The 26751-nt window shown below is 57.4% G+C and overlaps 1 protein-coding gene across 2 annotated transcripts; it reads left to right on the top strand.

Moving 5' to 3' along the window:
• The first annotated feature begins 3197 nt into the window (after positions 1 to 3197).
• Positions 3198 to 26183, top strand: MAP2K2 (mitogen-activated protein kinase kinase 2). 2 transcript variants are annotated; one of them, XM_025456967.3, is made up of 11 exons: positions 3204 to 3545; positions 7350 to 7560; positions 12571 to 12717; positions 17025 to 17102; positions 17731 to 17782; positions 17872 to 17996; positions 18616 to 18829; positions 20760 to 20824; positions 22176 to 22237; positions 23310 to 23355; positions 24946 to 26183. In XM_025456967.3, exons 1-11 carry the CDS (start codon positions 3454 to 3456, stop codon positions 25054 to 25056), a joined length of 1203 nt encoding a protein of 400 aa, XP_025312752.1. In that variant the 5' UTR covers positions 3204 to 3453; the 3' UTR covers positions 25057 to 26183. The 2 variants fall into 2 exon arrangements, with proteins under 2 accessions (XP_048953668.1, XP_025312752.1); XM_049097711.1 differs by lacking the exons at positions 20760 to 20824; positions 22176 to 22237; positions 23310 to 23355; positions 24946 to 26183 and adding an exon at positions 19140 to 19287 and having other exon boundaries at positions 3198 to 3545.
• Positions 26184 to 26751: the final 568 nt, after the last annotated feature.

The raw sequence follows: 26751 nt of genomic DNA on the forward strand, positions 1-26751 counted from the left end.
GGGTGTCTGTAGGCTAGTGGTGTGCTGTGGCCAGCTTATCTTGCTACCATTCCTTCCAGCTTCCTGATCGCTGAAAATCAGCCACGGTGGAAATATTTACACCATGGGAAAGGGCAAAATACTATGCACCAGGCTGCCTCACTCTCTCTCCCTGCACCACCCCCTCTTTTTCATCTGTCTTCCAATCCATCTGTCATTTCAAAAACCCTCTGTTAAACATTTACTAGCACACCACTGCTGGTAGGAGCAAAGGGGATTCATTGAAAAGGACACAGAGGACGCTCTCTGGAGTGATGGAAAGGCTCCATACATTCTTTGCTGCATGGTACGCTCACCTGGGTATAGACAATTGTAAAACCTCAAGGAATTGAACATTCAAGACCTGTGCGTTTATTATATGGGAGTGACAGCTCAATAAAAAAAAAAAAGACTATATGCACGCACAGCCTAAAATGAAATAAAATAATGGAGAGATCACTTTGCAGAAAGAAGGAACGCCCAGAGCTGGGGAAGTTTGTAGCATTATTTGAAGTCAGATAGTCATTCCCCTTAATTTTAAGTGAGTGGGTAGGAGAAGTCAGAGGAAAAGCTGAAAAGGCACAGCTTGTAGAAGTGAGAAGCAGGCAGGCTGAGCCTTAATCCTGGAGAACCTTAGTTACACTGCACTTTCTATCATTGTTACATTTCATATATATATATTGGTGCCCAGCAGTTACTGTCATATAAAGAGCACTGCAGGGGGGATCCCTGGGTGGCGCAGTGGTTTGGCGCCTGCCTTTGGCCCAGGACGCTGTCCTGGACACCCGGGATCGAAATCCCACATCGGGCTCCCAGTGCATGGAGCCTGCTTCTCCCTCTGCCTGTGTCTCTGCCTCTCTCTCTCTCTCTCTCTCTGTGTGTGTGTGACTATCATAAATAAATAAAGAAAAAAATATTAAAAAATAAATAAATAAAGAGTACTGCAGGGGTGCCTGGATGGCTCAGTCCGTTAGGCATTTGATTCTCATTTTGGCTCAGGTCATGATCCCAGGGTCCTGGGATTGAGCCCCACATCAGGCTCTGTGCTCAGCAGAGAGTCTGCTTGTCACTCTGCTGCTCTCCCTGCTGGTGCACTCGTTCTCTCTCTCTCTCTCCCAAATAAATAAATAAATAAATAAATATTTTTTAAGAGCACTGCAATGCAGCTGTCAAAAGATGACTGAGGGGCAGCTGGACATGAAGTGGACGACTAAGTCAGGGTGACCAAGGGATCTGGGCTGGACCCTGGCAGATGGTGTCACCTGAGCCTGTTTCTTTACACGTGGTTCCCAAAGGTGCCCCACCACGCTATGTACGCAGGTGCTCAGGGATGTGACAAAAGTTCAATGTGGTTGGTGAGTTTCTTATGAAGTCAACTTTTTTCCTATTTAAATGACTTCTTTATTCTGTGCTATGTACTTCCTTTTTTTATTTTTTCCCCAATTGGTGTTAAAGTGTCCTTTCTCATAAAATGGCGTACCTGCTATGGGAAACAGTATGCTGATTCCTCAAAAAATTAAACATAGAATTACCATATGACCCAGCAGTTCCACTTCTGAGTAGATACCCAAAAGAATTAGAAGCAGGGACTTGAACAGATACTTGTGCACTGTATTCATAGTGGCAGTACATGACAGCCAGAAGCTCGGAAAACTCAAAGACCCAACAACAGATGACAGGATAAACAAAATGTGGCCCATCCACACAACGAAATATTACTCAGCCTTAAAAAGGAAGGAAATTCCGATACCTGCTAAAATGTGGATGAAGCTTGAGGACACTACGCTTGGTGAAATCAGGCAGGTACAAAAGAACATCCTATTGTTAAAAAAAAAATTCAACTGAGTAAATGTAAGATCTAATTGGCTTCTTTTAATGATTAAAGAAATGAGCAGCATCCCATTTTAGCAGGGAGAAAGGAACTCTGAGAAGCTGTACAAAAGGAAGGCTTTTATAGGCAGAAGCAGGCAGAAAAAGGAAGTTTCTAGCAAAGAGTGAACTGTTTCAGGCAGGGGTCAGTGGTGGTGGTTGGGGGGGTCCATCAAGTAGATTACCTCACTGGGGACGACCAGATAATTCCAGATCAACTAGTTAAAGGTCACATTCTTGGGAGAGGCTAAAACTGCAGTTGGGTTAGGTATTAAGTCTTGTTTTTCCAACATGGGACTTAATGCTGAGTGAATTCATTTTGGGCCTGTTGTTTCTTTTTTTAACAGGATCACTCCAATTATTTGAGGTCCCCAGAGAAGTCCTGTCCACAGAGACAGAGAGGAGAAGGTGTGAGCCAGGGGTGGGGAGTCAGGGCTTCCTGGGGACAGGGTCTCCATGTGGGGAGGTGGAAGGTTCTGGAGACGGTGGTGGAAGTGCTTGCACGATGATGTGAGTGTGCTCCGTGCCGCTGAGCTGTGCACATAGAATATTAAGCGGTAAGTTTTATTTATTTATTTATTTATTTATTTATTTATTTATTTATTTATTTATTTATTTATTTTTAAATATTTTATTAATATATTCACGAGAGACCCAGAGCTGCAGAGACACAGGCAGAGGGAGAAGCAAGCTCCACGCAGGGAGCCCGATGCAGGACTCGATCCCAAGACCCCGGGGTCACGCCCTGAGCCAGCGGCAGACATTCAACCGCTGGGCCACCCAGAAGTCCCCAGCAGTAAATTTTATGTCATACGTATTTACCACAATTTAAAATATATTTATTTTTTGAAATGAACTTTCTTTTATGAAAGAATTGGGTAATTGACATGGGGGTGGGGGCTGCATGCCCATAAGTGACAAAAAGACTTAAGTTGACTCTGGGTGGTCTCCCACAGCTTTGGGGGCCTTTCCTGGCTCATGCACCCCAGCCGAGCACCCACGAGGCTCACAACGGTCCAGCCGCAGCCCCGCGCACCTGCCCGCTCTCATCAGCCCCTAAGTGTCCTCCCTCTGGCTCCGCCTCCCCTGCGCCTCCGCCCAGAGCCCCAGACGCATGCGCAAACGCGCAGTGGGGAAGCGAGCGAGTGCGCATGCTCCCGGCCCCGCCTCCGTAGGTCTCCGCCCCTTTCCCCACAGGAAGGCGGCCTCCGACTGGTGCGCACGCGCCGCGGTGAGGGGCGGGGCCTCGCGGCTCCCGGCGCTGGCTCTCGCGAGAGGCCGGCCCGCGATCTCGTCGCTCCCCCTCCCTGCCTTCGGCCTCCCGGGCTCCGGCTGCAGCGTCAGCCTCGGACGGGCCTCCTCGGCTGCGGCGGCGGCTCCTCGGCCTCAGCCCCGGAGCCCCTCGGCGCCCCTCGGCCCGGTCCGCAGCGACGCCTCCGTTCGCCGCCCCGGCGCCCGCCTAGGCCGCAGCCGCAGCCCCGGGCTCGCGTCGGCGCCGCCCGCTCCCGGCCCGCCCCCTATGGGCCCCGGCTAGAGGTGCCGCCGCCGCCGGCCCGCGGAGCCCCGATGCTGGCCCGGAGGAAGCCGGTGCTGCCGGCGCTCACTATCAACCCCGCCATCGCCGAGGGCCCGTCCCCCACCAGCGAGGGCGCCTCCGAGTGAGTGGGCCGGGCTTGGCCGGGGTGAGGAAGGGGAGGGGGTGCCTGAGTAATGAGGTCGGTCGGAGGGGGACACCTGAGAGGAGAAGATGCAGTGAGTGCTGAGGGGGGTGCAGGGGGCTCCTGAGTGGAGGGGATGGGGCGGGGGCCCTGAGTGGAGGGGATGGGGCGGGGGCCCTGAGTGCCGAGGTCAGGGCAGGGGGTCCCTGAGTGGTGAGATCAGGGCAGGGGGTCCCTGAGTGGAGGGGATGGGGTTGGGGCCCTGAGTGCTCAGGGGGTTACAGGGAGTCCCTGAGTGTTGAGGTCAGTGCAGGGGGTCCCTGAGTGGTGAGGGGGGTGCAGGGGGTCCCTGAGTGGAGAGGATGGGGTGGGGGCCCTGAGTGGTGAAGTCATTGCAGGGAGCCCCTGAGTGGAGAGGATGGGGTGGGGGCCCTGAGTGGTGAGGGGGGTGCAGGGAGTCCCTGAGTGGAGGGGATGGGGTGGGGGCTCTGAGTGGTGAGGTGAGTGCAGGGGGTCCCTGAGTGGAGAGGATGGGGTGGGGGCCCTGAGGGCTGAGGTCAGGAGAAGGCGTCCTTGAGTGGTGTGGTCTTGGGGAGAGGGTCCCTGAGTGAAGAAGATGGGGTGTGGGGGTCTCAAGGAGTGAAGTGGAGTTGAGGGAGGGTTCCTGACCAGAGAGGATGGGGGGGAGGAGTCTTAGTGGTGAATCAAGACATGGAGAGGTTCCTGCAGGGAAAAGGTAGGAGGAGGCCCCTGAATAGTGAGGTAGAGGGTGGATGGAGGTCCTTGCTTACCAAAGAATGGGGTGAAGGGGTTCCTGAGAGGAGAGGAATGGAGGGGGAGGGGTCCCTCCAGGAGAGGGCAGTTGAGGGCTCCCCGAAGGGTAAGATGAGCCAGGAGGCCCTGAGGGGAGAAGACTGGTGGAAGTGTCTCTAAGGGGACAGGGCAAGGTGAGGCCCCAGAGTAGTGAGGTCAACTGCAGGATCCTGGTGGGGAGGGGAGAGGGAGCCTCTGGGGCTGGAGCCATGTAGGCACCTAAGCGAACTGGAGGACTTGTGGAAAGGGGCAGAAAGGAGCATCCGGGGTGGGGTCTCAAGATAATAGAATCATATTGTGGGAGGGGTACGTGCTGGCCAGGTCCAGCGAGAGTGACCCCTTGGCCCCAGAGCCAGTCCCAGTGACCTCCGCACTCCTGTTCCCCACGCTCCAGAGGAGCAGGACTGATCCTGAGGCTTCTGGCTGGGATCTATTTGCTGTGATGCTGAAGAGCATGTATGTTGTGTCTTGGGGGGCTTGGCCCCTGTGTCCTGGGTGAGAGTCTTGATGCCTGTGTGTGACCTGACACCTTTTTCTGTCTCTGAGCATGTGGCTTAATGTGGGGACGTGTTCCTTATATTCAAAGGTCAGCTGCCTATTCTAATCACAGGAGAGCACCTTCTTCATTCTCTCCCCTTTTCTCTTCCATGGCTTCTGATTTCCATTCCTTCTAGAACCCCCGGCAGAGAAAACCAGCCATTAGGATTCTAGGGTGTTGTTTTTTTTTTTTAATAACCACAGCTGAGTTGCTATTAAATTTAAAGTGGATTAATCAGCTGACTGTAGAATGCATCTTAGATATCACAGGGCAGTGTGAAGACGACTTTTGCAGAGTCTGGCCTCAAAAACTGCCTCTTCAACCCTTCAGGACGGAAGCGTGTCATGTACATTCATTCCTTCGCCTTCCTTCTTCCGTCCTCCATCCCTTCCTCATCAGGTCTTTGTTAACCAGGCATTCAGGGAGCACCTAGTAGGCCCACGGTCCTGGCTCAGCGAATTGCTACAGTGAACAGGGCTTTGGAATCAGGAAGGATGCAGGTTTGATTCCAGGCACTGCCACTTCCTTGCTTTGTAGCCCACGGGCAAGTTACTTAACCTCTCTGAGCCTGTTCCCTCCTGCATGGGCTGGGACTACAAGGTACATACCTCCCAGAAGGATCTTGAGAATGAAACAAGGTGGTGTTTGTAAAGCCCTGATATGTGCTCAGGAAGTGGCACCTGGCTCCCTGCCTTCTAGTAGCTTTGCTATACCAGCTCAGATGACTTCCCTCCGCCAGCCACAGGTCATCTTGTATCCAGCCTGTGCCCCTTGCTCAAGCCTCTAAGTTCTAGGCTAGTTATGGTCAAATTTGAGGATCGAAAGGTGTCTGAGAGAGTTCCATTCTTCCAGTTCTCCCCAGCAGGTCTCCCCCAGGTTGGGAGTCGGCCTTGGCTTAAATGCCCTCAGAAATCACTCACAGTCCTTTAGAGATGTTTCTTAGCTGCCCACCCCGTCTGGTCCCGTCACCCACCACCAGCACTCAGAATGTGGCTTGTCCAAATTCAGGGGACCTGTGAGTGCAATATGCGTTTCAGATTTTGTAGCCTTTATATGAAAAAAAAAAAAATAGAAGAAAGTGTTTATTAATTTGGTTACGTTGATTTCATGTTGAAATTTATATTTTTGGTGGGTGAAATTGAGTATGTTAAAATTAATTTCACCTGACACATCTTTTATAATGTGTGTAGAAAAAAATTAATTGCACACATGTTTTAAAAAGTTGCACACATGACTTTTATTCTATTTCTTTTGGGCAGCACTGGGTTAGTCCTGTGTGCATTGAGCTAATGTTGCCCACCTGTTACCGGGAGCTGCTTTTGACTCCAGGATTTGGTTCAAAATCAAGGCATTAGTGAAAATAGCTTATTGTCAAAATTCCTTGGAAAAATCCCTCAAATCACCTGGTGAAGTACAGTGTACATGGTTGGTTTTGGGTTTTTTTTTGGGGGGGGGGCGGTATTTATTTGCAAGGGAGAATGTGCATGAGGTTGGAGGGTCAGGAGGCTGGAGGGGAGGGAGAAAGAAGCAGAGAGAGGGAGCGAGAACCCCAAGCAGACACTGCACTGAGCATGGAACCCCTACGGGGCCTGGTCTCACAACCCCAAGATCATGACATGAGCTGAAACCAAGAATCAGATGTTCAACTGACTGTGCCACCCCGGCTCTCCTGGTTGGTTTTTTTTTTTTTTTTTTTTTTTTTTTAATTTTTATTTATTTATGATAGAGAGAAAGAGAAGCAGAGGCATAGGCAGAGGGAGAAGCTGGCTCCATGCACCGGGAGCCCGATGTGGATTTCGATCCCGTGTCTCCAGGATCACGCCCTGGGCCAAAGGCAGGCGCTAAACCGCTGTGCCACCCAGGGATCCCCTCCTGGTTGGTTTTTTAAATGACCAGCTCCAGGAATGTTTGTGCATATAAAGGCATAATGTTTAGAATAGTAGCATAACAGCATGCTGCCTGAGCAGCATGCCCTGGAAACATCTGCACTGTTTACTTCGTGCCCCTCTTCATTTCCCCTCAAGTGCCCATGTGTCATCTGTGTACATTAAAGGCACTCATCCTGCAACTTCTGTCTTCTGCCTGTGGTTTTTGCTCTTGGCTCTGAGACCGCTCAGAACAAGTTGGCTCCTCTGTCCCAGCCTAAGCCTTTCCTCACCTGACCCTTGGCTCTGCCACCCCTGTTCCTGCATCTCCTTCGGTTATGATCAGGAGTGCTTATGTCAGGAACGAGGGCTCCTGGGTCTGCGACTAGGATCACTGAACCAGAGCTGGTCCTGAGGAAAGGGGTGATGTCCTCAGCATAGGACTCAGGTCTGATGCATTCCCATGTCCTTCCAGCCACACATCTGGGGCCCAGCCTGCGGTGGCCTCACCATAAGCTCGGCTGGGCCCGTCATCTTTCCCATAGCCTGCACATTCCTTACTAGCCTTTGCCCTTGGGGTCTTTGCAGAGCAAACTTGGTGGACCTCCAGAAGAAGCTAGCAGAGCTAGAACTTGATGAGCAGCAGAAGAAGCGACTGGAAGCCTTCCTCACCCAGAAGGCCAAGGTCGGGGAACTCAAGGATGATGACTTCGAACGGATCTCAGAGCTGGGAGCCGGGAACGGCGGGGTGGTCACCAAGGTCCAGCACAGACCTTCTGGCCTCATCATGGCGAGAAAGGTGAGAGGTGGTCAGCGAGGGCGTGCACTTCATCCTTGCGCTGCACGGCGGTGTGTGGTGGGGCAGGTCCCCTGGAAATAGGAGAGGGGTTTGAAAGGTGCAGGCCTGTGCTTTCTGATTGGCTCCTGGGCTTGGAGGGCTCAGGCACTCACCCCGTCCTCAGGAAGAGCCGGTGTCTGGCTAGGACACACAGCAGTGCCTGCCCACCTCGAGCAGCTCTTCCCTTCAGTTAATGACTTCTGCCTTTCAGGTCTTAAACTTCCATTCTCAGAAATGTCCAGAGTGTTTCAGACTGGCTCCCCCTTTGGGCTCCCAGCTAAGTGGTCAAGAATCCTCCCTGTGAGATGTAGGGGCAGGGAGGAGGAAGATGTGACCCTTGGGGATAGTGGCCCCTCCCCACATAATCAGGGGACGTTGTGTGACTAGTTATTCAGCTCATACAGGCATGTTCTCTCAGGCATAGAAAGCCACCTCTTTCTGGAAGCCCATCCTCCTGGAGTTCCACTTTGTGTTCTCAGAAACGCGGCCGCCCCGTGCCCAGGTGGCGTGCGCTGCCCTGCCTTTCCTGGGAGTGCCGCGCTCGCTCTCCACCAGGACTTAGCGCTGCAGTGCCTTCCCTCCTGGGACCTGGTTGTGTCCCCTTCTGACAGGCAGCTTTTCCTAAATCGGAGGTGCCCCAGAAATCTCTGGTCTGGCGTCACCCCGCAAATAGGGAATAACCAGGCAGGCATGAGATTCAGTGGGGGGGGGGGGGGGGGGGCGGGGGGAGGCTGCAAGCAGAGCACTGGCTCAATTTGGCATCAGGGACCTAGGAGTGTCCCCACCCAGCTGAGCCTTCACCCGGGGGGCGCCAGCGTGCCTTGTGTGACTCCGAGGGCTGCTCCACAGCGATGTGGGAGCCTTTGAGGTCAACTTTGGGAGTTTAAACCCGGGGCCCTAGGCTAGTCCTGCCACCCAGTTGCGATGCAGCCCCGACGTGAGTCTCCAGGTTTTCACACTGTCCTTCAGGTGGGTGAGACTCCACCGTCGGGCAGCGGGTGGAGGCTGCACGGGACACTGCCGGTTTTACAGCTTTCCCATACTTCCACAAGCCCTCACAATAAAGAGCTAAAAGAGAGTAGGTCCGAGGTACTGGGGAGAAGGACCCCCAGGTTTGTTCTCCGTGGATGCTAAGCACCCTCGTCGTGTGTGCCCTGAGTGGCCACATGCCTGGCACAGTGTGGGTCTGCGTGTGGGACAGACCCATGCCCACGAGCATTTGGTGGACAACACTGACCAAGAAGGCTGGCCGCCTGGCCATCGTGCTGCTCAGGGCTGTGTCTTTGTGATAGCCCAGGGGCCTCGGGCTGGTCCACGGGGGTCAGGGGCTGCCTACCTTCCATCTGGAATGCCAGTTCCCCCACGAGGCCATAGATGTGGACACAGATGGGAAATTGACGTGGCAAAGTGGTTTTTGCGAAACTGGCTTCCTAGTCCCCTGGAGGGATCCTGCATTCCCAGGTGCAGGGTATGGATTCCGTGCTTTCCTAGTGCATAAGCTTATCAGATCTCCAAATACAGCCTGCCTGCAGGCTGGAGGTTGGGGGCTGAGGTGGTCCTTTTCTGGGGGCCGGCACCCTTTGTCGCCAGCATCCTGACAGCCCCTTCCATCAGCAGAGGATTTTCTTAACCCGAATGAGCTGTAGGGAGAGCACGGAGGCCAGTTATGTAAGCCCCAAGTGAACCGGTCTCGATTTTTATAATCACACTTGATTGTAAATGTTTCCATGACTTGAGCGTGGCGTTCGGACTCTGCCTGTGTCCTTCTGAGAGCCCAAGCAGCATTACCTGGGCCAAGAGAGATGTATGATGAATTTAGCATGTTTGTTACACATGTGCCTTCCTGGAGAGGAGGGAGTTTGGGCCTCCGGTTTGTGCCGGCCTTGAGCGCCTGCCTCTACGATGGAGGTCGTGTGACCTGTGCAAAGCCGTGTCGTGCTTCTGGCTGCCATCCTTCACGCGATTGCTCTGTGTCAGAGCCAGTGTCACGTTGTGGCTTCAGCTCCATTTTAAACATGAGAAAACAGGCAGGTTGGGTCGGCGTCTGAAGTGGGTTTGAACCCTCTCGTGTCTCTCCTTTGCAGTTTACTCGGACTTGATGGGAGCTGTCAGCATTTCACCTTCAGATTTTATTTCCCTTTTTCTAGTTTGTATTCCCCGCACTCCTCCCACCTGCAATTTTGTAGGAGAAATCCCCTTAAACTGCTAGATGGGCCTTTTTTTTTAAGATTTTATTTATTTATTCATGAAAGACACAGAGAGAGGGGCAGAGACACAGGCAGGGGGAGAAGCAGGCTCCCTGCAGGGAGCCCAATGTGGGACTCGATCCCAGGACTCCAGGATCATACCCTGAGCCGAAGTCAGGCGCCCAACCGCAGAGCCACCCAGGCATCTCCTAGATGGACTTGATGTGGGGTTTGAATGCTTTGTGCCATCCCTTTGTAACCAGCTCCAAGGAGTTTGCGTGACCCCAGGGTGGTGACATGGAGGAAGCTTGGGTTTTGGTGTTCTGGGAGCCTGGCCCTGATGCAGACTTGACCACTCACCAGCCATGTGCCCCCCTAAGAACAGGATTGAGCCTCTTGGGACCTTAACCTGCCCATCAGTGCCGTGGGGACAACTATTCTGTCCCCTCCAGATCTTTCATCAGGGTGAAGCGTGAACACGCATGCTCAGAAACATGCCCCTTGCTTCCCATGCCTGTCTTTTCTTCTCCATGTCCTCTCAAGGAGGCTCCTTGGTGATCTGGAAGGCTCTCTCCACAAGCCCAGAAAGAATGGGCCCGTGAGTCCCCGCGTCTTCTCTACTGCATCTTTCCAGAAAGCCTCAGATTTCTGTGGCCTTACGTCACATGAAAGGCCCCATCTCTGGGCTCCCATGACCTCTGGGTTTCTGTCCAGTTCTGCCCAGCCCACTCCTCTCCACCCCTTCCTCTTCTGCGGAGCCTGGGGGGATTCTCGCTCCCCAGCTCGGCTGTGGCTCCTGTGAAGTTCCTGGTCAAGAGCTGTACTGTTCACGGCAGCTGCCCTGGTCAGCCATGTGCACGGAGCCCTTGAGATGTGGTCAGTCCAGCTGAGGTGTGCTGTTCGTGCAGAGAAACATGATGCCAAATTTCAAAGGCTCAGTATGGGAAAATCTCATGAATATTTTTATACGGATTACATGTTGAAACCGTAATTGTGTAATATATCTCATTGAGCTAAAACACATGAAAAAATCATTTCCCCTGTTTCCTTGTACATTTGTAATGCAGCAACTAGAGGATTTAAAATTAAACACAAGACCTGATTGTATTTCTGTTGGCTGGTGTTGGCCTTCACACCCTACATTGCCATCCATCAGGCTCCACAAGTTCTTCTTCTGAGCTTTTGGGAGCAGACCTTCTGCTTTCCGCATGGACAGCAGCACTTCATCTTTGGACCTAGCATCTCCTGTGTGTGCCTGTTGGGCATCACGTCACAGGTGTGTCCCACCAGAGGAGAGGCCATTGTACCGGCATGGCCATAGGGGTGTGCGGTGCCTGGAGCCCGTGGCCAGAGCTCGCCTTGGCAGGTAGAGGCAGGAGCCTTTGCTAAGGAATCCAAGGAGCCCCAGGCACTGTCGCACTAGACCTACTGCACTTTTTAAGGTGGCCGGGGTCGTGAGCATGAGCCTGGGAGCCCCCCGCCTGAACTTGGTACTCACCCCTTTGTGCCCTCAGTCAGCTATTTGTTTCCCTGTCCAGAACCCCCACCCCCACCACATCTGTCTGGCCGACTCCCACCTGTCCCTCTAGGCACGCAGCCCCTCCTACACCCTTTCCCCATCACAGGGTTCTGATGAAATGTCTGTAGGATCTATGGCGACAGGTTCAGACACCCTGGATCCGACAGGCAGGTGGAAATCACTTTTTTCCTGTTCAGTTGCAATGGTCGGAGCAGCTGAGATTCTAAGTGGCCAGGACATGGAGCCACGGTCTCAACTCTTTCCTGTTGGGTATTGCTCTTGGCACTCTGTCAGCTGTCCTGCATCTCTCCAGTCGTTTGGTTTCTCACTGTTGCTGCAGGTGACCATCCCCTCTGCCAACTTGAACTCCGGTGAAAGGAGAGCTAGGATCCTCCTTGGGTGGCGGCCTGAGGTTCCCTCTGTGTCCTCTCTGGCCTGGAAGGATAAGGGCTCCAGCAGCAGGCCCCTGGCTGAGAGGGCCCGAGGTCATGGGCATCGCTGGTGTGGTGCTTTGTATAGTTGGGTGGGAAGAGAATTCTGTTATCGGAGCTCCCTGGCAGCTAAGTGAAAATGTTTGTTCCATTGAGGTTTGTTTTAAAACAGCTTTGTTGGGAAAAAAAAAAAAAAAAAAAGCTTTGTTGAGATCTGGTGAACATACCCTTTGTGCATACGTATTTTTTTGGCCCTACCTCCCATACCTCCCTTACCCCTTTAAATATATGTAATTCAGTGAGTAGTATATTCACATAGCTGTGCAGCCGTCACTACCATCTATTTTAGAACCTTCCATCTCCCTAAAACGCAACCCCATCCCCATCAGCAGTCACCCCTGGCCCCGCAAGTCCCTTCCCTGCCCGTGGATGAGCCTGTCCTGGACGTGTCACACATGTGGACTCTCGTATCGCGGGCCTCTGTGTCTGGTTCCCTCCCTGAGTGTCCTGTGTTCAGGGTCCATCCTCAGGGCAGCACGTGTGGGCGCCTCACCTGTTCCTGGCAGAGTAGGGTGCCTGTGTATCTGTTCACCTGTGGGTAGACACTTGGTGGTCTCCACACCTTGGCAGTCGTGAGTCCTGCTCCGTGAACACTGGTGTGCAAGTTTGTGTGTAGACATGTCTTTTTTGTTCTCTAGGTAAATGCTTAGGAGGCGATTACTTAGTTTTGGTTGCTGTCTTGAGCACATCAAGGGCAGGGGCCAAAGCCCCCTCCTTCCTGGTGCCCGCAGCAAGCGGCCTGGTTGTGAGCCCCTCCCTTTCCTCTCCCTCGCAGCTGATCCACCTGGAAATCAAGCCGGCCATCCGGAACCAGATCATCCGCGAGCTGCAGGTGCTGCACGAGTGTAACTCCCCGTACATCGTGGGCTTCTACGGGGCCTTCTACAGCGACGGCGAGATCAGCATCTGCATGGAGCATATGGTGAGTGCGCCGTGCCCCGGGCTGGTAGGGGGCTCCCTGCCCATCCCCTCCAAGCCCACGTCCTCAGACGCACAGCACGCTTATTTCCAAGGGGTCCTTCTGGAGACACTCCATGCCCTGCAAGCACGCATGCGCCTACATCCCTTGGTCTTCAAAGCACGAGACGTTCCCCTCCTTCCAACCTGGCCTCCCCCAGATAGGTGGTGGAAGCTGTTGCCTGCTGGCACGTGGGGAGCCGGCTTCATTTTCCCCACTGTTTGTGTTCTGGCCATGGCATGTGCCCATAAGGTACTTTATCAAACACTCTCTCGATGGTGGACACAGGTTGTTTACAGCCTGTTGGGAGTGACAGTGTGAGGAATGTTCTGGGGCGGAGGTGGGCTAGGGTCCCGAGTGTCCTGGGGCAGGAGATGAGCTAGGGTCCCGAAGGCGTAATTGCTGGGCCCGAGGGTATGCGTGGTTAAGACTTTGATGGCTCTGAAGGGAGGGCAGTGATCTGGTCGCTCTGTTGAAGGCAAGACCCAACTTGCGCCCCAGCTCGGGTCCATGGAATCAGAAGCTCCGGGGTGGAACACAGGAGCCGATCTTGTCTCAGACTACCACGGTTGGTTCTGATGAGCCCCCTTGTTAAGAAACTGGTCTTGAACCTCAGAAATGGGTGGGATCCGGTGTAACAAAAGCAGAAGTGGTCAGAGCTGAGCGCCCTGGGAGGAAATGCTGCCGACCCTGTGCTGAGCCTGATTCATCAGGTACGGGGCGGCCTGCTGCCTGGCCATCCAGGCCCCAGGCCCATTGGGGCCCTTGCAAAACCAGGATGCTGTGGCCTTACGCTCGCAGCTTCGGTTATGCCTCGTAGGCGCGGCACTGTCCCCTCTGACAATTTTGTAACAGAGGCAGGAAGTGAATTTGAGCAAGTGCCCGTGAGACATCGTGACAGCCGCGTGGTGTAAGGCCGCGTGGTGTAACGGGGAGCCCCAGAGAAGGTGCTTCCCGCCCTCCCGCTCCGCCCCTACCTGGCCTCCCGCCCCACAGTGCCCTGCCTCAGACCATCCTCTGCTACAGAGGGAGCGGGAGAGGTCAGACCCTGAATCCGCCAACCTGCGGACAGTTACTGCCACGAGAACCTGGGGCGAGAAAGGACAGGGAGTCACTTTGTGGTCTAAGGCGAGCCGTCTGGGTCCTCTCCCTGTTCTCCCTGATGGCAGGAGGAGTTCGGAGCGGCCCCTTCTCTTGCACGAGAGGAGTAGTGTCACAGCTGGCCGCCTTCTCCTGCTTCTCGTCTCGGGGAGCATGAAGTGAGGTTTTCCGCACGACGCATCTGCACCCCACAGCACGAGGAGTGCCCAGTGGCCCCAGTTGTTGATGGTGCTCATTCTCTACAGATTCCTAGTTGGGGTTTTTGGGTTGCTCTTGTGTCGGGTGTGGGAGGGCCACGGAGCGAGCAGACGGCGCATCATGAAAAGACAGAATCAGGTGAGGTGTGTGCTCCACGCCGCCGCAGAGACGGCTCCCCGTGCGCGGGGCTTGGAGGCCGCTGTTCTAGACTTGGGGATGAGCCTGCTCTTTGGGCAAGGAAGGGCTGAGGACAGCAAAACGATGTTAAGTAATGGGAGGGGGAGGCGGCCCGCACCCCACCATCCTCCATGATATTTTCAGGTCATGTAATCTGCTCCAACGCCACGCCTCATCCCCCGGGCATTCCCGTGTTTGCGGGACACACTTCTACATCGTTCATTCACGTGCCCTGTTGGGGGATGGGGTCAGGTGTCCACTGCACCACTCACCTCCTAACAGCATGACTTGGGACAAGGTTCTCCCTCCCCCAGCCCCAACCCCGTAGAGCTGAGGGTGGTGGTGCCTGCTTCCCGGGGCCAGGATGGGGGTGCAGGGAGCCAATCTTCCGGTGACACCTAGAGCAGTGAGCAGAGGGGAAGGCTTATCTCCACATGGGGTTGGGTGTGAATCGGCTCTCATATCCGCCTGGGTAGACTCCAGCTCCGCTTGCCAGGGAAGACCCCTAGTTGGCGGTGGGCAGCGCAGATGGAACCTAGGGGGGGTGAATGCACCTGGCCAGTACACGTTGGTGCCTGGGGCTTAGAGACAGCAGGCTGGTGGTTTCCCAAGGGCAAGGGGCTGTCACTGGGGCGACTCCTGGCATGGACCCCGCAGACAGTGGGTAGTGGGTGTCCCAGGGGGCAGCTTACTGACTGTTCAGAAGCACCTCTTGGTGTTTTCTGGAGTCCAGTCCCATCTGAAGCATGTGCTCCCTTGTACAATAGTGAAAAGTCACACGTCCGCCAGTGAGGGAGAGGTAAGAACCCTACCTGGCCACTTGGCAGAGGAAGAAAAATCCCCGAGGAGAAAATATGCATAACGTGAACCCACTTAGATACAATTTTTAAACTCCCGTGTATATTTCCCTGTGCATGTGGATGCCCATGCAAATACATAGAAGGATCTGGAAGTCACACTTCAGGGGAGGCAGAAAGAACTGCTGGGAGAGAGAGAGCACGGGCGTGAGCGGGGGACGGGCAAAGGGAGAGTCTCAAGCAGACTCCATGCTGAGCAGAGCCCAACAAGAGGCTCGATATCAGGACCCCGAGAGCATGACCTGAGCCAAAACTGAGAGTCGGACGCTTAACCACTTGAGCCACCCAGGTGCCCCTAGAGCTGAGTTTTTTATAAAAAGATACTCATATACCACTTACGTCAAAGTGCAATTTCCAGAATATTTAGAGCACATACACAAAATGAAAGTGTGTGACAGTCCGCACAGCGTGAGATTTGGGGTCGGAGGGACCCAGTGGTGCTATCTTCTGCACCACTTCCTGTCAGCGTGACTTGAGCAATTTACACTCTTCCTCATGTGGACCAGGGGGTCTCATCCGGAAATGATCCTACCCCAGGGGACACTGGGCCATGTCTGGGGACATCTGTGGTTGGCAGGAGTGGTGCAGGGGGCAGAGCAGCCATAGAGAGAACAGAACTGTCCGCCCACCGGGCGTTTCAGCTAACTGGCGAGGTTCCCACGCGGGGCCTGGCCTGCCCTGGCCTCTCTGGGGACGTTCTCCCCCGACGTCCTGGTTTATAAACCTACCACAGCTCCATGAAAGTTCAGAACGAGAGGAGCTGTGTTGGGAGGCAGGGTTATAGTCTTCAAAGAATTTGTTTGTATTCTTTAAAGGTTGCTTGACATTTTGAGCAAAAAACAGGAAGGGTAGAAGGAACTCCCCCTGGTCCTGCAGGCAGAACTGGGCTGAGCCAGGATACCTGGTCCCATGGGTTTCTCCCGGGCACAGTCACCCTCTCTGTGGGTCTTGCACTCTTAGTCTGGAAGTAGTTGAGAGAGTCATGTGCAGGTTGTAGAAGCTTCAAAGAGTGTTGGGTTTTCTAGAACTCCCACCCATGGCCGTTTTAACTGAGCAAGGCTGGGAGACGGGAGTCCCAGCATCCGGGGGCCTTCAGGCTTCCCCACCCCCTCCTGTGGCAGCCTGGAGCAGCCTGGTAGAGAAAGCACCTTCTCTGCAGCTGCCCAGCCGTGAGTTCAGATGTTGGCCCATGGTTGGAACTCCGCGGGTCCACCTAGCGTCTTGGAGGACCCAGCAGGGACCCCTGCCTGGGTTTGATCTCCAAGTTGACTGAAAGGTGCCCCGTAGACTTGAGGCAAGCCTGGCGTGGGGAGCTGCTGGGGAGGACATGTGTCCTGTCCTTTGCAGGACGTGCCTGTGCACAGCGACAAGCACAGGGCAAGACCTAAGGGACGGGGGCAGGGGAGCAGGGAGTGGGCAGCGGCAGCTCCAGGCCTCACCTCCGGGCTCTCCGTCTCTGTTCCACCGGGGCTGCCACAGGCTGGCAGGAGTAGAACCCAGGCCCCAGGAGCCTGCGGTCGAGCTCTGGCACCTCCGCGGTTGCTCTGGTTGCAAGCCTGGTGACGCTGCTCCGCCTGCTGCTGCCATGGCAACCTGGGGAAGGGGCAGCTGAGTCACGGCGGGGGTTCCCGGAAGGCAGGGCTGCCTGGGGAGCGCGCTGGCACCCTGGTTGCTTCTTACTGGATGGGCCCTCCCGAGGTCCTGGAGGTGGCAGGGGCTGAAGGAGGCCCCACTCTGAGCCAGCGGGGGGCATTTGGCTGTGGTCTGGCCTCTATTTCCTGTGGAGGAAATTGAGCTCCAGCTCACCGGGAACTGGGGAAATGCTTCGCTCTCATACCTGCTGTTCTGCGTCCCTCTGGGAATCCTTCTCTGCACTGTGGGCCCTGCCTGGCCTACTGCTCAGCACGGCTTGCCTTTTCTCTTCTGTGCTGACCCTAGGATGGCGGCTCTCTGGACCAGGTGTTGAAGGAAGCCAAGAGAATCCCTGAGGAGATCCTGGGGAAGGTCAGCATTGCGGTAAGTGTGCGGGCTCTGGCTCCCCCGCGGGCCACTGCCACACTGGGCTGTGTGCACAGTCCTGGCCCCGCGCTCTGTGTGGGTTTATCCTTAACCTGCCCCCTTACACCTTACATGTGGCCAGAGTTGGACAAACCGCTGGAACCAGGTGGTGTGGCCCATGCCCGTCTCTGCAACTGCGGGGCTGGCAAGGGGCATCTCTGTAAAATGCACATGATACTTCCCTGCCCCTATAGGGTCCCAGCCACATGGTATCCCACAGTGCTGTCATCACTTACGGGGCCTCACTGTAAACCCAGCATGGAAGCATTAGACAGACAGTGCCCATTGGGCTTGTGTGACCCTCAGGGCAGGGCAGCTAGGTTGTACACCCCCAGCCCTCCTGCTGGACCCTGGGCCGGAGCCTGGGCCTGGCGCTGGCCCAGTCCCTGCTGAGTGTCCGCCTGGCAGGTGGGCAGTAGGTGAGGGTGGGTGAGCCAGGCATCTGCCCGCAGGCCTGGGACGCTATGCTCACCTCACCTGCTCCGTCCCTCAACATGGGGGCTCCCTGAACTCATGCCAGACAAGCAGCCTCTCAGGTCTGCCTGGGGCGCTGCCCTGCTGACCCATCCCTGGGGCTCCCCCGCAGGTTCTCCGGGGTTTGGCGTATCTCCGGGAGAAGCACCAGATCATGCACCGAGGTGAGCCGGGTAGGGGCACCTAGGGGTCGAGTGGGGCTGGCAGGCAGGCAGGCCGGGCCCCCCTCACCTGCAGCTGCCTCTGCCCTCAGACGTGAAACCATCCAACATCCTCGTCAACTCCCGAGGGGAGATTAAGCTGTGTGATTTTGGGGTGAGCGGCCAGCTCATCGACTCCATGGCCAACTCCTTCGTGGGAACTCGGTCCTACATGTCTGTGAGTCCGTCTGTACCCTACCCTGTCCTGTCAGCACTTCCGTTTTCCAGAAGATTTTGCAAAGCTTGAGGTTCTCCCAAATACACCGTGTTTCTGCAGGGTTTCTCCTTTCCGTCCAAATTCTAGCAGCGGTTGTCTCCTTGATCAGGGTTTTTGCTGGAAATGCCTGGTTGCTTTCTGCCAGCAGTAAGAGATGGGTCCAGGAGAGCGGTCAGTTAGTTTCTGAGCCAAGAGACTACCCCTCAGGTATCTCAGGAAACGTCTGAGTGATCCCAGGAGCGGACTCTGAGAAGTTAGTTTTTTTGACTGTTATGGAAAAGGAGGCATCCCGCTGTCTTTCCTGGGTTGGTCATCCTTTTCCAAAAGTGCAAAAGATTTGGGTGTTGAGCGCTGTTGTCAGTGCTGGCTGGGAGCTTCGCTGCCCCACAGCAGGTGTAGGGAGAAGATGGAGTTGCTTTCTTTCCGTTGCTGGGTCTCTAGAGGGCGGCACGGACCAGGATGGGGCTGCAGAGGGAACAGTGTCGGTGACAGGATGGCCAGAGACCCCGTGAGGGCTCCTGATGGAAGCCCCAGGTCCCAGCCACCATCCGGGCATTTCTTTGCTCTTTCTCGCCGACAGCCAGAGCGGTTGCAGGGCACTCATTACTCAGTGCAGTCGGACATCTGGAGCATGGGCCTGTCCCTGGTGGAGCTGTCCATTGGAAGGTACCCCATCCCGCCACCAGATGCCAAGGAGCTAGAGGCCATCTTCGGCCGGCCCATGGTTGACGGGATAGAAGGAGAGCCTCACAGCATCTCACCACGGCCGAGACCCCCTGGACGCCCCATCAGCGGTATGGCCTGAATCTGGAACTTAGCATTTGGACAAGCAGTGATGCCCACATGGGGAATGCAGTGCCCGAGGGTGGCAGCTGCCTCCCCTCTGGCCCCTCTCAGCACCACCTGTCCCCCTGGGTCACGCTGGCTGTGGTCAGCAGTCCGCAGATGGTCCCGAGGCTTCTGGGGACACTTCCCCAAACCGGTGCCGTTCAAGGCAGCTGCGTGTGTCGTGGCCAGCTGGGGTGGGGGGGGGTGGGGGCGGTTCTGGAGAGAACTCCTCAGCCGAGCCACTGGTTGGGTGGGTTTTCCAACATTTTATCACAGAAATGTTCAAACGTGGACAATGGCCTGTAAGGATCGCCCAGCGAGCCACCCGTATGCCCACCGCCTGGACCCTGCAGCTAACGCTCTGCTGTTTGAGCGGGCCTTTCAGAAACTGAAACTAACTTGTCTCAATTTCCTTGGGTGGCCTGTCCCGACACACCGTGTGAGAGGGGACGAAGGCTGGGGGGCCCCGGGGTCACCTGGGCTCCCAGAGGACTCTCCATGCCTGCAGTGGTCCCCTGGGAGGTGGGGGGCTCCCCAGGGGACCCCTGAACCAGAGGGGTTCAGGCTGACCCTCTGACCATCTTGGAGGTGGGGGCGGGGAAGGGTTATGGCGGGGGCAGCATAACTAGGAAGCAGCGCTGAGGATTCTGATTTCTTTAAGTCAAGTGACAGGAAGGGAGTTGAGTTGAGTCTGAAGGAATGTGCAGCGGAGTGCGGTCGGGCTGCGCTTGTCTGATACCAGCTTTATTGAGACCGACTTCGTGCTCCCCGGGACTCGCTTGTTGAAGGCGTACAATTCAGTGGAATTGTGTATCTTCACAAGGTTGTGCCAGCATAACTGCTGTCTAGTTCCCGAATGTTCTCATCACCCCAAAAGGAAGCCCCATCCCTGTTAGTCGTCACTCCCCCTCCTCCCTGGCCCCCATGAACCCCCTTCCCATCCGTGGAGGAGCCTGTCCTGGACGTGTCACACACGTGGACTCCCACCCCGTGGGGCCTGCTGTGTCTGGTTCCCTCCCTGAGTGTCATGAGCTCGGGGTCCGTCCCCCGGGCGGCGTGGGTGCCTCGCCTTTGTCCGTGGCCGTGTAGTCCCGTGTGTGGTGGACTGTGTTGTGTTATGTGTCTTCACCGCTGATGGACACAGGCCATCAAATAGTTGCATTTACGGTATTTTCAAGTCTAGCTCCTCTTTCCCTGGTGCCAGACCCACATCGCTGGGGTGTCTTGATTTTCTCTGAGGGGAGAACCCCACCCCCACCCCCATCCGTGTCCTCGGGCCCTGGCTCCGTCCCTCCCAGCACCAACTCCCAGATGGCATCACGGGTGTTCAGCTGCGGCCCCATCCCAGCAGGGAGGAGTGGCGGGCCATGCCAGGCCACCTTTGCCTGCCAGCACCTCCCCCAGCCCCGGCCTGCATGCCCATTTCAGGACAGGGGACAGAAGGCGAAAGTCCAGCTGCCAAACCTGGCCCTGGCCAGCTGGGTCAAAGACAGGGGTCAACTCCCCTAGCCGGTCGTCCATTCTGGGCAGCATTTGGGGCCTGATGCTGCTTCACCCACAGCTCCCTGCAAGGTCACGCTGCCGTCCTTGCTCTTGGTCAGCACCACCCCCCACACCCTGCCTGTGCGCCAGAAACCAGGGGTTGTGACTTTGGCACAGCCTGGAAGCAGCACCGTGCCAAATGTGTGACTTCTCAAAAAATGCTCCTGTTCATTTTGGTGTTTTGTTTTGTTTTGTTTAATTCACCGGAGGCTCAGAAAGAATCTGGTTTCCCAAGAAAGCAAGTTCCATAGCAAGGAGCCCGGCCAGGGCACCTCCCCTGGTTTGGGCCCGCGTGGGGGGAAGGGTACTCGGCCGACGCCCGCCTCACCCCTGTTTTTGTCTCTGCCCTGGCAGGTCATGGGACGGACAGCCGGCCAGCTATGGCCATCTTTGAGCTGCTGGACTATATTGTGAACGAGGTGCGTACCCGAAGCCCCTCTGGCACGTCTTCACACGGGCGGATTAAGCTCTTCAACTTGAAATTCCTTACCCGAAGGAAGGGAATTCCACATGGACTGGGTTCTCTTGGGAAGGGGTGGAGGGCGGGACAGGGACCTCTATCAGGTGTCGAAGTGCGTGGCCTTCCGCCCTACTGCCCAGGTCCCCCACTCTCCAGGAGGAGTTTATGCCCCCATATAGCATGCGTGTGTGTGTCGGAGTGTGTAAAGACAAACGTGATGTTCCTGCCATACCCCCTCCAAAGGCTGTGGCCCCGGAGCCAGCCCGCCAGCCCTCCACAGAGCTGTCACCTGGTAGCTCTCTGAGCTTCTTGGAGCCCATGTGGTCCCGAGTGATCCGCTGCCTCAGGGAAAGTTCAGGGAAGGAGGCACGGAGGGCCCGGCCCACCAGATCGTCCTCCCCTCCGTGTGAGCAGCTAGTGGGACTTGTACAGACGAGTAAGCTGCAGCTGAAGGATGGGAGCGGCCTCCTCAGGCGGCAGCTGGAAAGAAGCAGAGCGGGCCCTGACCCCACAGCCTGCCTCTCACAGGTTCTGTGGGCTGAAGAGTGCCTGCGGTGGCCCTTTGGAATCAGGGCAGAGAAATGGGGCGGCCGGGCTGCCCGTGGCACTGGCTTGGTGCGGGGCTCAGTGTTGAGGTGAGCGGCTCAGAGCAGGGCTGGTGATGACAGAACAGGACGGGCTGGCTCTGGTGACACAGCGTGCCCTGCACCTGGCAGCCACACCTAGGCCCGGCAAGCACGTCCTCCCGGGGAGCCTGCCGGCACCTCCCACCCCCAAATGGGAGGAAGGCTCTGGGTTTCACCGGGCAGTCTGCCCGCTGCCTCCCCTGACAAGGGCCTGACCCTGCACACAGCTGTCCCCACCCTGGCACATGTGTACTGGGCCAGGCTGCTCGCGCTTCTGGAGCTAGCTGCCCCACCCCCACCCCACCCCCCAGTGCTCCAGAACCCCAGCTGGAGACAGTGGCCCAGAGTGTGACACATCCCTAAAGTGAGGCTGGGCCCTGTTCTCCTTCCTCCTGGAACCAGCTATGATCCCGAAACCCCCAGAGCTTTCCATAGAACCCCGAAGACCCTAGCCAAGTTGGCAAGGCAGGTGACAGGGCCTGCAGCAAAGCTGCCAGAAGGTGGGGGGTGGGGGGTGCCCCCTCTAGCCAGGTGAAGGGACTGGGGCCAGGAAAGTTGCCTTCTGAGGGCCCCCAAAAGGTGCTGTGCTGTCCTCATGGGTTCAGGGCCAGGAAGCACCTTCTCCCTGTGATTCTCCAACCGCCCTTGAGCATCTGACCCCCACCCCTTTGCTGTCTCCCACAGCCGCCTCCCAAGCTGCCCAATGGTGTCTTCACCCAGGACTTCCAGGAGTTTGTAAATAAATGGTAAGGTGCCACCACCTCCAACACGGTCTCGGGGCGGGCCGGGGCAGGGTGCCAGGCCATCGGAGGCCCCGCCTGCCTCCTGGGATAGTTGCCCACACCCCGGCTGCCGACCCAGAGGCAAACTTCCTTCTTGGTCCCGGGCTGGATCGACGGTGGGACTGCCGGTGGGTAGAGGCAACTGGGGGACACCTGGAGCTCACCTGAGAACCTGGGTAGTCGTGATGTCCAGCTGCTGTCCCCCATCTTGTCCTCAAAGCCCAGAACAAACCAGGATTTCAGATCTTTGGAAATGCCATTCCCGCCTTGCCTTCCACCAGCAGCCATCCCGGTTTCCTAATCCCTCAGCCCTGTAACCCACCAGTGTCCAAACAAGCTTTTCATGTCGGGTTCTGGCAAGTGGCCAGCTGTTCTTGATGCATCAGCATGGGCCCGGGGCGAGCAGGCCCAGGACCAGGAAGGCCGCCCCCCTCACCGTGGCTGTGGCAGGACGGCTGGAGTCGGCCAGCCTGGCTGATGCCTGGGGACTGCATCACGCAGCAGCAAACCTGCTCCTGGCGGTGAAGGCACCACCGGCCCTTTGCACAACCGCTGGCCAGCATGCTGCCGCAGAAACCCAATCATCTGTGTAAATGTTTTTCTACCCGTTGCGTTTTTGTTTGCATCTGAACGGCCACTGTTTGTCCTCAGGCCAGTTTAAGCAACTGTCTTTAGGGGCAGTTCTGCTTTTTTATGAGGGGAAAAGTTCTATTTTGACACACTCCCAAGTTGGGGGGATTTATTAGCAGTATGGCTGTGGTTGGCTCTAGGCCTCAGACTGAGCAGCGGCCAGGGTGTCTCCACAGCCTTTGCCCTTCCCTCTTGTCCTGGTTGCCGACCCTTGCCCTTCCTTCCCCAGGAGTCTCAGTCTTACACCAAAGGAGTAACAGAGCAGATTCTGTTCCCTGCTGCGTCCAGATCCAGATAGGCCAGGCACGGGGACTGGGCTGGCCTATTACGGCTCAAAATGCAAGTTCCTGTGGCCGCTGACTAACTGCCCTGCCTTGTCTCCCTCGTTCTCTGTCTTCCTCTCCAGCCTAATAAAGAACCCAGCAGAGCGAGCAGATCTGAAGATGCTCATGGTAAGTGATCCTGGGGGGCACTGGCTCACCTTGGGGGGAGGGCAGACCGCAGCCAGCCTTCGAGCGGGCTCAGCCTCCTGGAGCGCGTGTCGAGCTGGAGAGCCCCGGTGGTGTCCTGACTCCATTAGTGGGGTGGTCTAGAGCAGTCGGGGCACCGTTGGTACGGAACAGCCCTGGCCGTGCCTGCGGCCAGGGTTGTTATTGGGAGTGGTGGCACCCTAAGACCTCTGTGCCGCTCCTGCCTCGAGCACGGGGGCCCCGCAGGTCAGGGAGACCCAGGGCCCGCCAGCCTGCCTGTGAGTCCACGCTGTCTGATGCCCTTGAGAGCAAGGTGGGCGTCAGAGCTGCCGTTCCCCAGCAGGTGGGGGCGGGCTGCAAGCCTGTTGACGTGTGGCCTCAGTGGGCCAGGCACGTTCAGCGCCCTCCACTGCCAGCTCTCCTCACCCACACCCCTGCTGCGCCCGGGGCAGCCCGCCCTTCACATGCCTCCCCACACGAGACCGTGCCCGTGACAGTCACAGGTGCCGGGCGTCCGAGCATCAGAACAAGAGCCCCTATTCACTGTCGGGACGCGGTCTTTCCAGGAGGGAGCCTCCAGCTCGGGGCCTCTGCAAAAGACAGTCCTCCCCCAGGGACACGTGCCGGGCTCCTCGCCGCTGGCGTGTCTCCAGCCTGAGGTCACGGCGTCAGTGCCTCCCTTAGTTTCGGGGATAGCCAGCATCTCCTGGTTGCGGGCGCCACCAAGAACACCGTGTGGGAAGGGTTGGTGTGTCCTGGTTCTTCAAGAGTCTTGTCAGCTGTAGGGAGTTTCCAGTCTGTGTGTTAGAGCCACACGTGACGTCACAGGTGCACGTTCATTGTGTGATATACAAATCTGTGACCTAGAGAAGGTCCTTGATGCTGAGGGCCCCGTGGAGCCCCCGAGTCTCTGCCCCACCTAAACCGACGTTGTAAGTGGCCCCGCTGCGGCCCCAGGCCATGGAGTCCTGCCCCCCCCCCCCCCCCCGTCTGGTCGTCCCCAAGCCTGGGAGTCTCATGGGGGACGAGACCTCCTCCCGTGGACCCAAGCCCCCGTCCCGCCCATCCCCTGCACACCCTGGGGGGACAGCATTGCTCACTCCCCCAGCCTCAGGCCAGGAACCTCTGGCGCACTGCTGTCCCCACGGGAACTCTGTCGGTGACTTAAAACGAAACAGAACGTAGGCTCCTGTTCTTCAGCCACAGGAGCCATATGTCACGGGCTTGGGAGCCTCACGTGGCCAGTGGCTGCCGCAGCAGACAGAGCAGCAGGAGCTTACTGGCATCACGGAGGCTTCTGTTCAGATCGGATGCTCTTGCTGGGGCGACCCCAGGGGCCCCAGGCAGGGGCGGTGCATGTTTGGAGACATTTGTGGGCTTCACGATGGGGGCACTCTTGGCATCCTGGGGATGGGGCCGGGGATGCTGCTCAACCCCCAGACAGTGACCTGGGCCCGACGAGCGCAGGGTAGCCTCTGGCTCTGGCTTCCTGTGCGCCACGCGCCCGCCGGCCATCCTCCTTGCTGCAGGCGCTGCCGGCCGGTCGTTGACGGACCTGTCCTCTCCTTGCAGAGCCACACGTTCATCAAGCGGTCCGAGGTGGAAGAGGTGGATTTTGCCGGCTGGTTGTGTAAAACGCTGCGGCTGAATCAGCCCAGTACGCCCACGCGCACCGCCGTGTGACGGGGTCCTGCGGGTGACCTGTCCGCCATCCCACCTGCGCCCCGCCCCTCCCGCCCAGGACAGGCCAGCGCCTCCTCTCCCCACCCCAGCCTCTCCCTCTGCCTTCCGCGGAGCTGCCCGCATACCCCGCAGTGGACACTGAGCCCCGCTCCCGCCTGTCCCAGCTGGTGTGGCCTCCGGTCCCCAGGGCGGGTGACGCTGCTCGCGGGGTCTTCTCAGACCTGCTTACTTAGGTTTCAAACAAAACAGGGAAAGAAAAAGCAAACTGTGCCCGTTGTACTTGGCGTTCCCTTTGTTCTGGGGGTCGGCCTCTGGTGCAGCCGCGAGGGGTTAGAGGGGCAGTAGGGGACACCGCAGTCTCCAGGGGAGGCAGCCTCAGAGGGAGCCTCGCGCTCCTGCATGTCGTCCCCCTCGTCTGACATCTGCCCGTGGAGGTGGTCGTGGGGTCCACTTCTCCCCCTTCCCCTACCTCTTGTCACGCCGCTGACCCACCTGCCCCCAGGAGGGACCCGCTCAGCCCCTCCCGGGCTTCAGGGAACAGACTCTTCTGACTCTTGACGGCAGCGGCCGAGCCGACGGTGGCAGAAGGAAGTGGCGGGCTTCCCAGCTGTCGGTGTGGCTGAGGAGCCTCGCAGATCCAGCAGAGGAGGCCTGCGCTGTCCCCGCGCCCGCAGGCCACACATGTGGGCAGGTGGCTCCCTGTGTCGCCTCTGCTCGCCCAGGGGATCGGAAGTGACTGCCCAGGCCACGTCCCTCAGGCCCTCGCAGGCCCGCTGCGCCTGCTGGGAGAGGGGAGGGGTCCTGTGTCCGGGAGGCACATGCACACGGCTCCAGCCCCGGGTCCGGCCGCCCCGCCCGGAGGGAGAGCAGGGCCGCTTCTGAGGCTTCCCCTCGCTCCCCTCCAAGCTCTGAAGACGGCGAGGCTGGGGGCCGCCCCCCCAGGCACTGTGACGGCTCTCGGGTCCCAGCTGCTCTGCGGGGCGGCCTTTCCAGGCTCCTGTGCTTTTTCCTGTGGACACCAAAGAGGAGACGAGTTGCTGGCTCCTTCCACCGGCTTCCCAGGTTTCCGCCACTTCCATCCCCAAAGTCTCACCTGGTTGAGGGGAGAATAAAGAAGATACCCCGAAGTCCGCCGGTGTTGCTCTGTGGGGCCTGGGAAAGAGGGTGTCGGTGTCTGGGTGGCAGGGGCCAGTGCTGGTCACCACGATGGGCCGCATCCCTGGGCCCATCCGCACCCGCCCGGCCTCAGCCACCAAGGCCCCCGAAACAGGGCTGGGTCCTGAGGGCTTGCGGAGGATCTGGAATCCTCAGGGTAAGGCCTACGGGGTGGATGAGGGGCACCTCCAGGTTGACCCCAGAAAGGTGGTGCCGCCCGGAGACCTTCACTCGGTGGTGCCGTGCGGCAGGACCTTCTTGTCCCTTCTGCCCTAGACCAGGCTCCTGGGAAGCCAGGAGCTCGCCAGAGCCGGGGGTACCTAGGCCAGTACCCCTGGGTGAGTCCCCACCACCCCGCAATCCCCTGCACACACCCTGCAGGCCGCCGGCCAGCCAGACCCCGGGACGGGGCCCCTGTTGCGGGGGAGACGGCTCCTCGTGGGTTGCGCAGGAGCTGTTTTGGGGTCTCCTCATCTCCTGACGGGGTCGGTGGAAGGTGGCCCCTAGGAAACAGGGAGTGTTTTGTGCAGCTGTGTTGGG

This window comes from Canis lupus, chromosome 20 (assembly GCF_003254725.2).
Source record: "Canis lupus dingo isolate Sandy chromosome 20, ASM325472v2, whole genome shotgun sequence".
NCBI classification, from domain to species: domain Eukaryota; kingdom Metazoa; phylum Chordata; class Mammalia; order Carnivora; family Canidae; genus Canis; species Canis lupus.

Coding starts and splice junctions, on each gene's coding strand:
- MAP2K2 (XM_025456967.3), top strand. CDS start 3,454: ATGCTGGCCCGGAGGAAGCCGGTGCTGCCGGCGCTCACTATCAACCCC. Junction 3,546..7,349: donor ACCAGCGAGGGCGCCTCCGA/GTGAGTGGGCCG, acceptor GGGTCTTTGCAG/AGCAAACTTGGTGGACCTCC. Junction 20,825..22,175: donor TGGACTATATTGTGAACGAG/GTGCGTACCCGA, acceptor TGTCTCCCACAG/CCGCCTCCCAAGCTGCCCAA.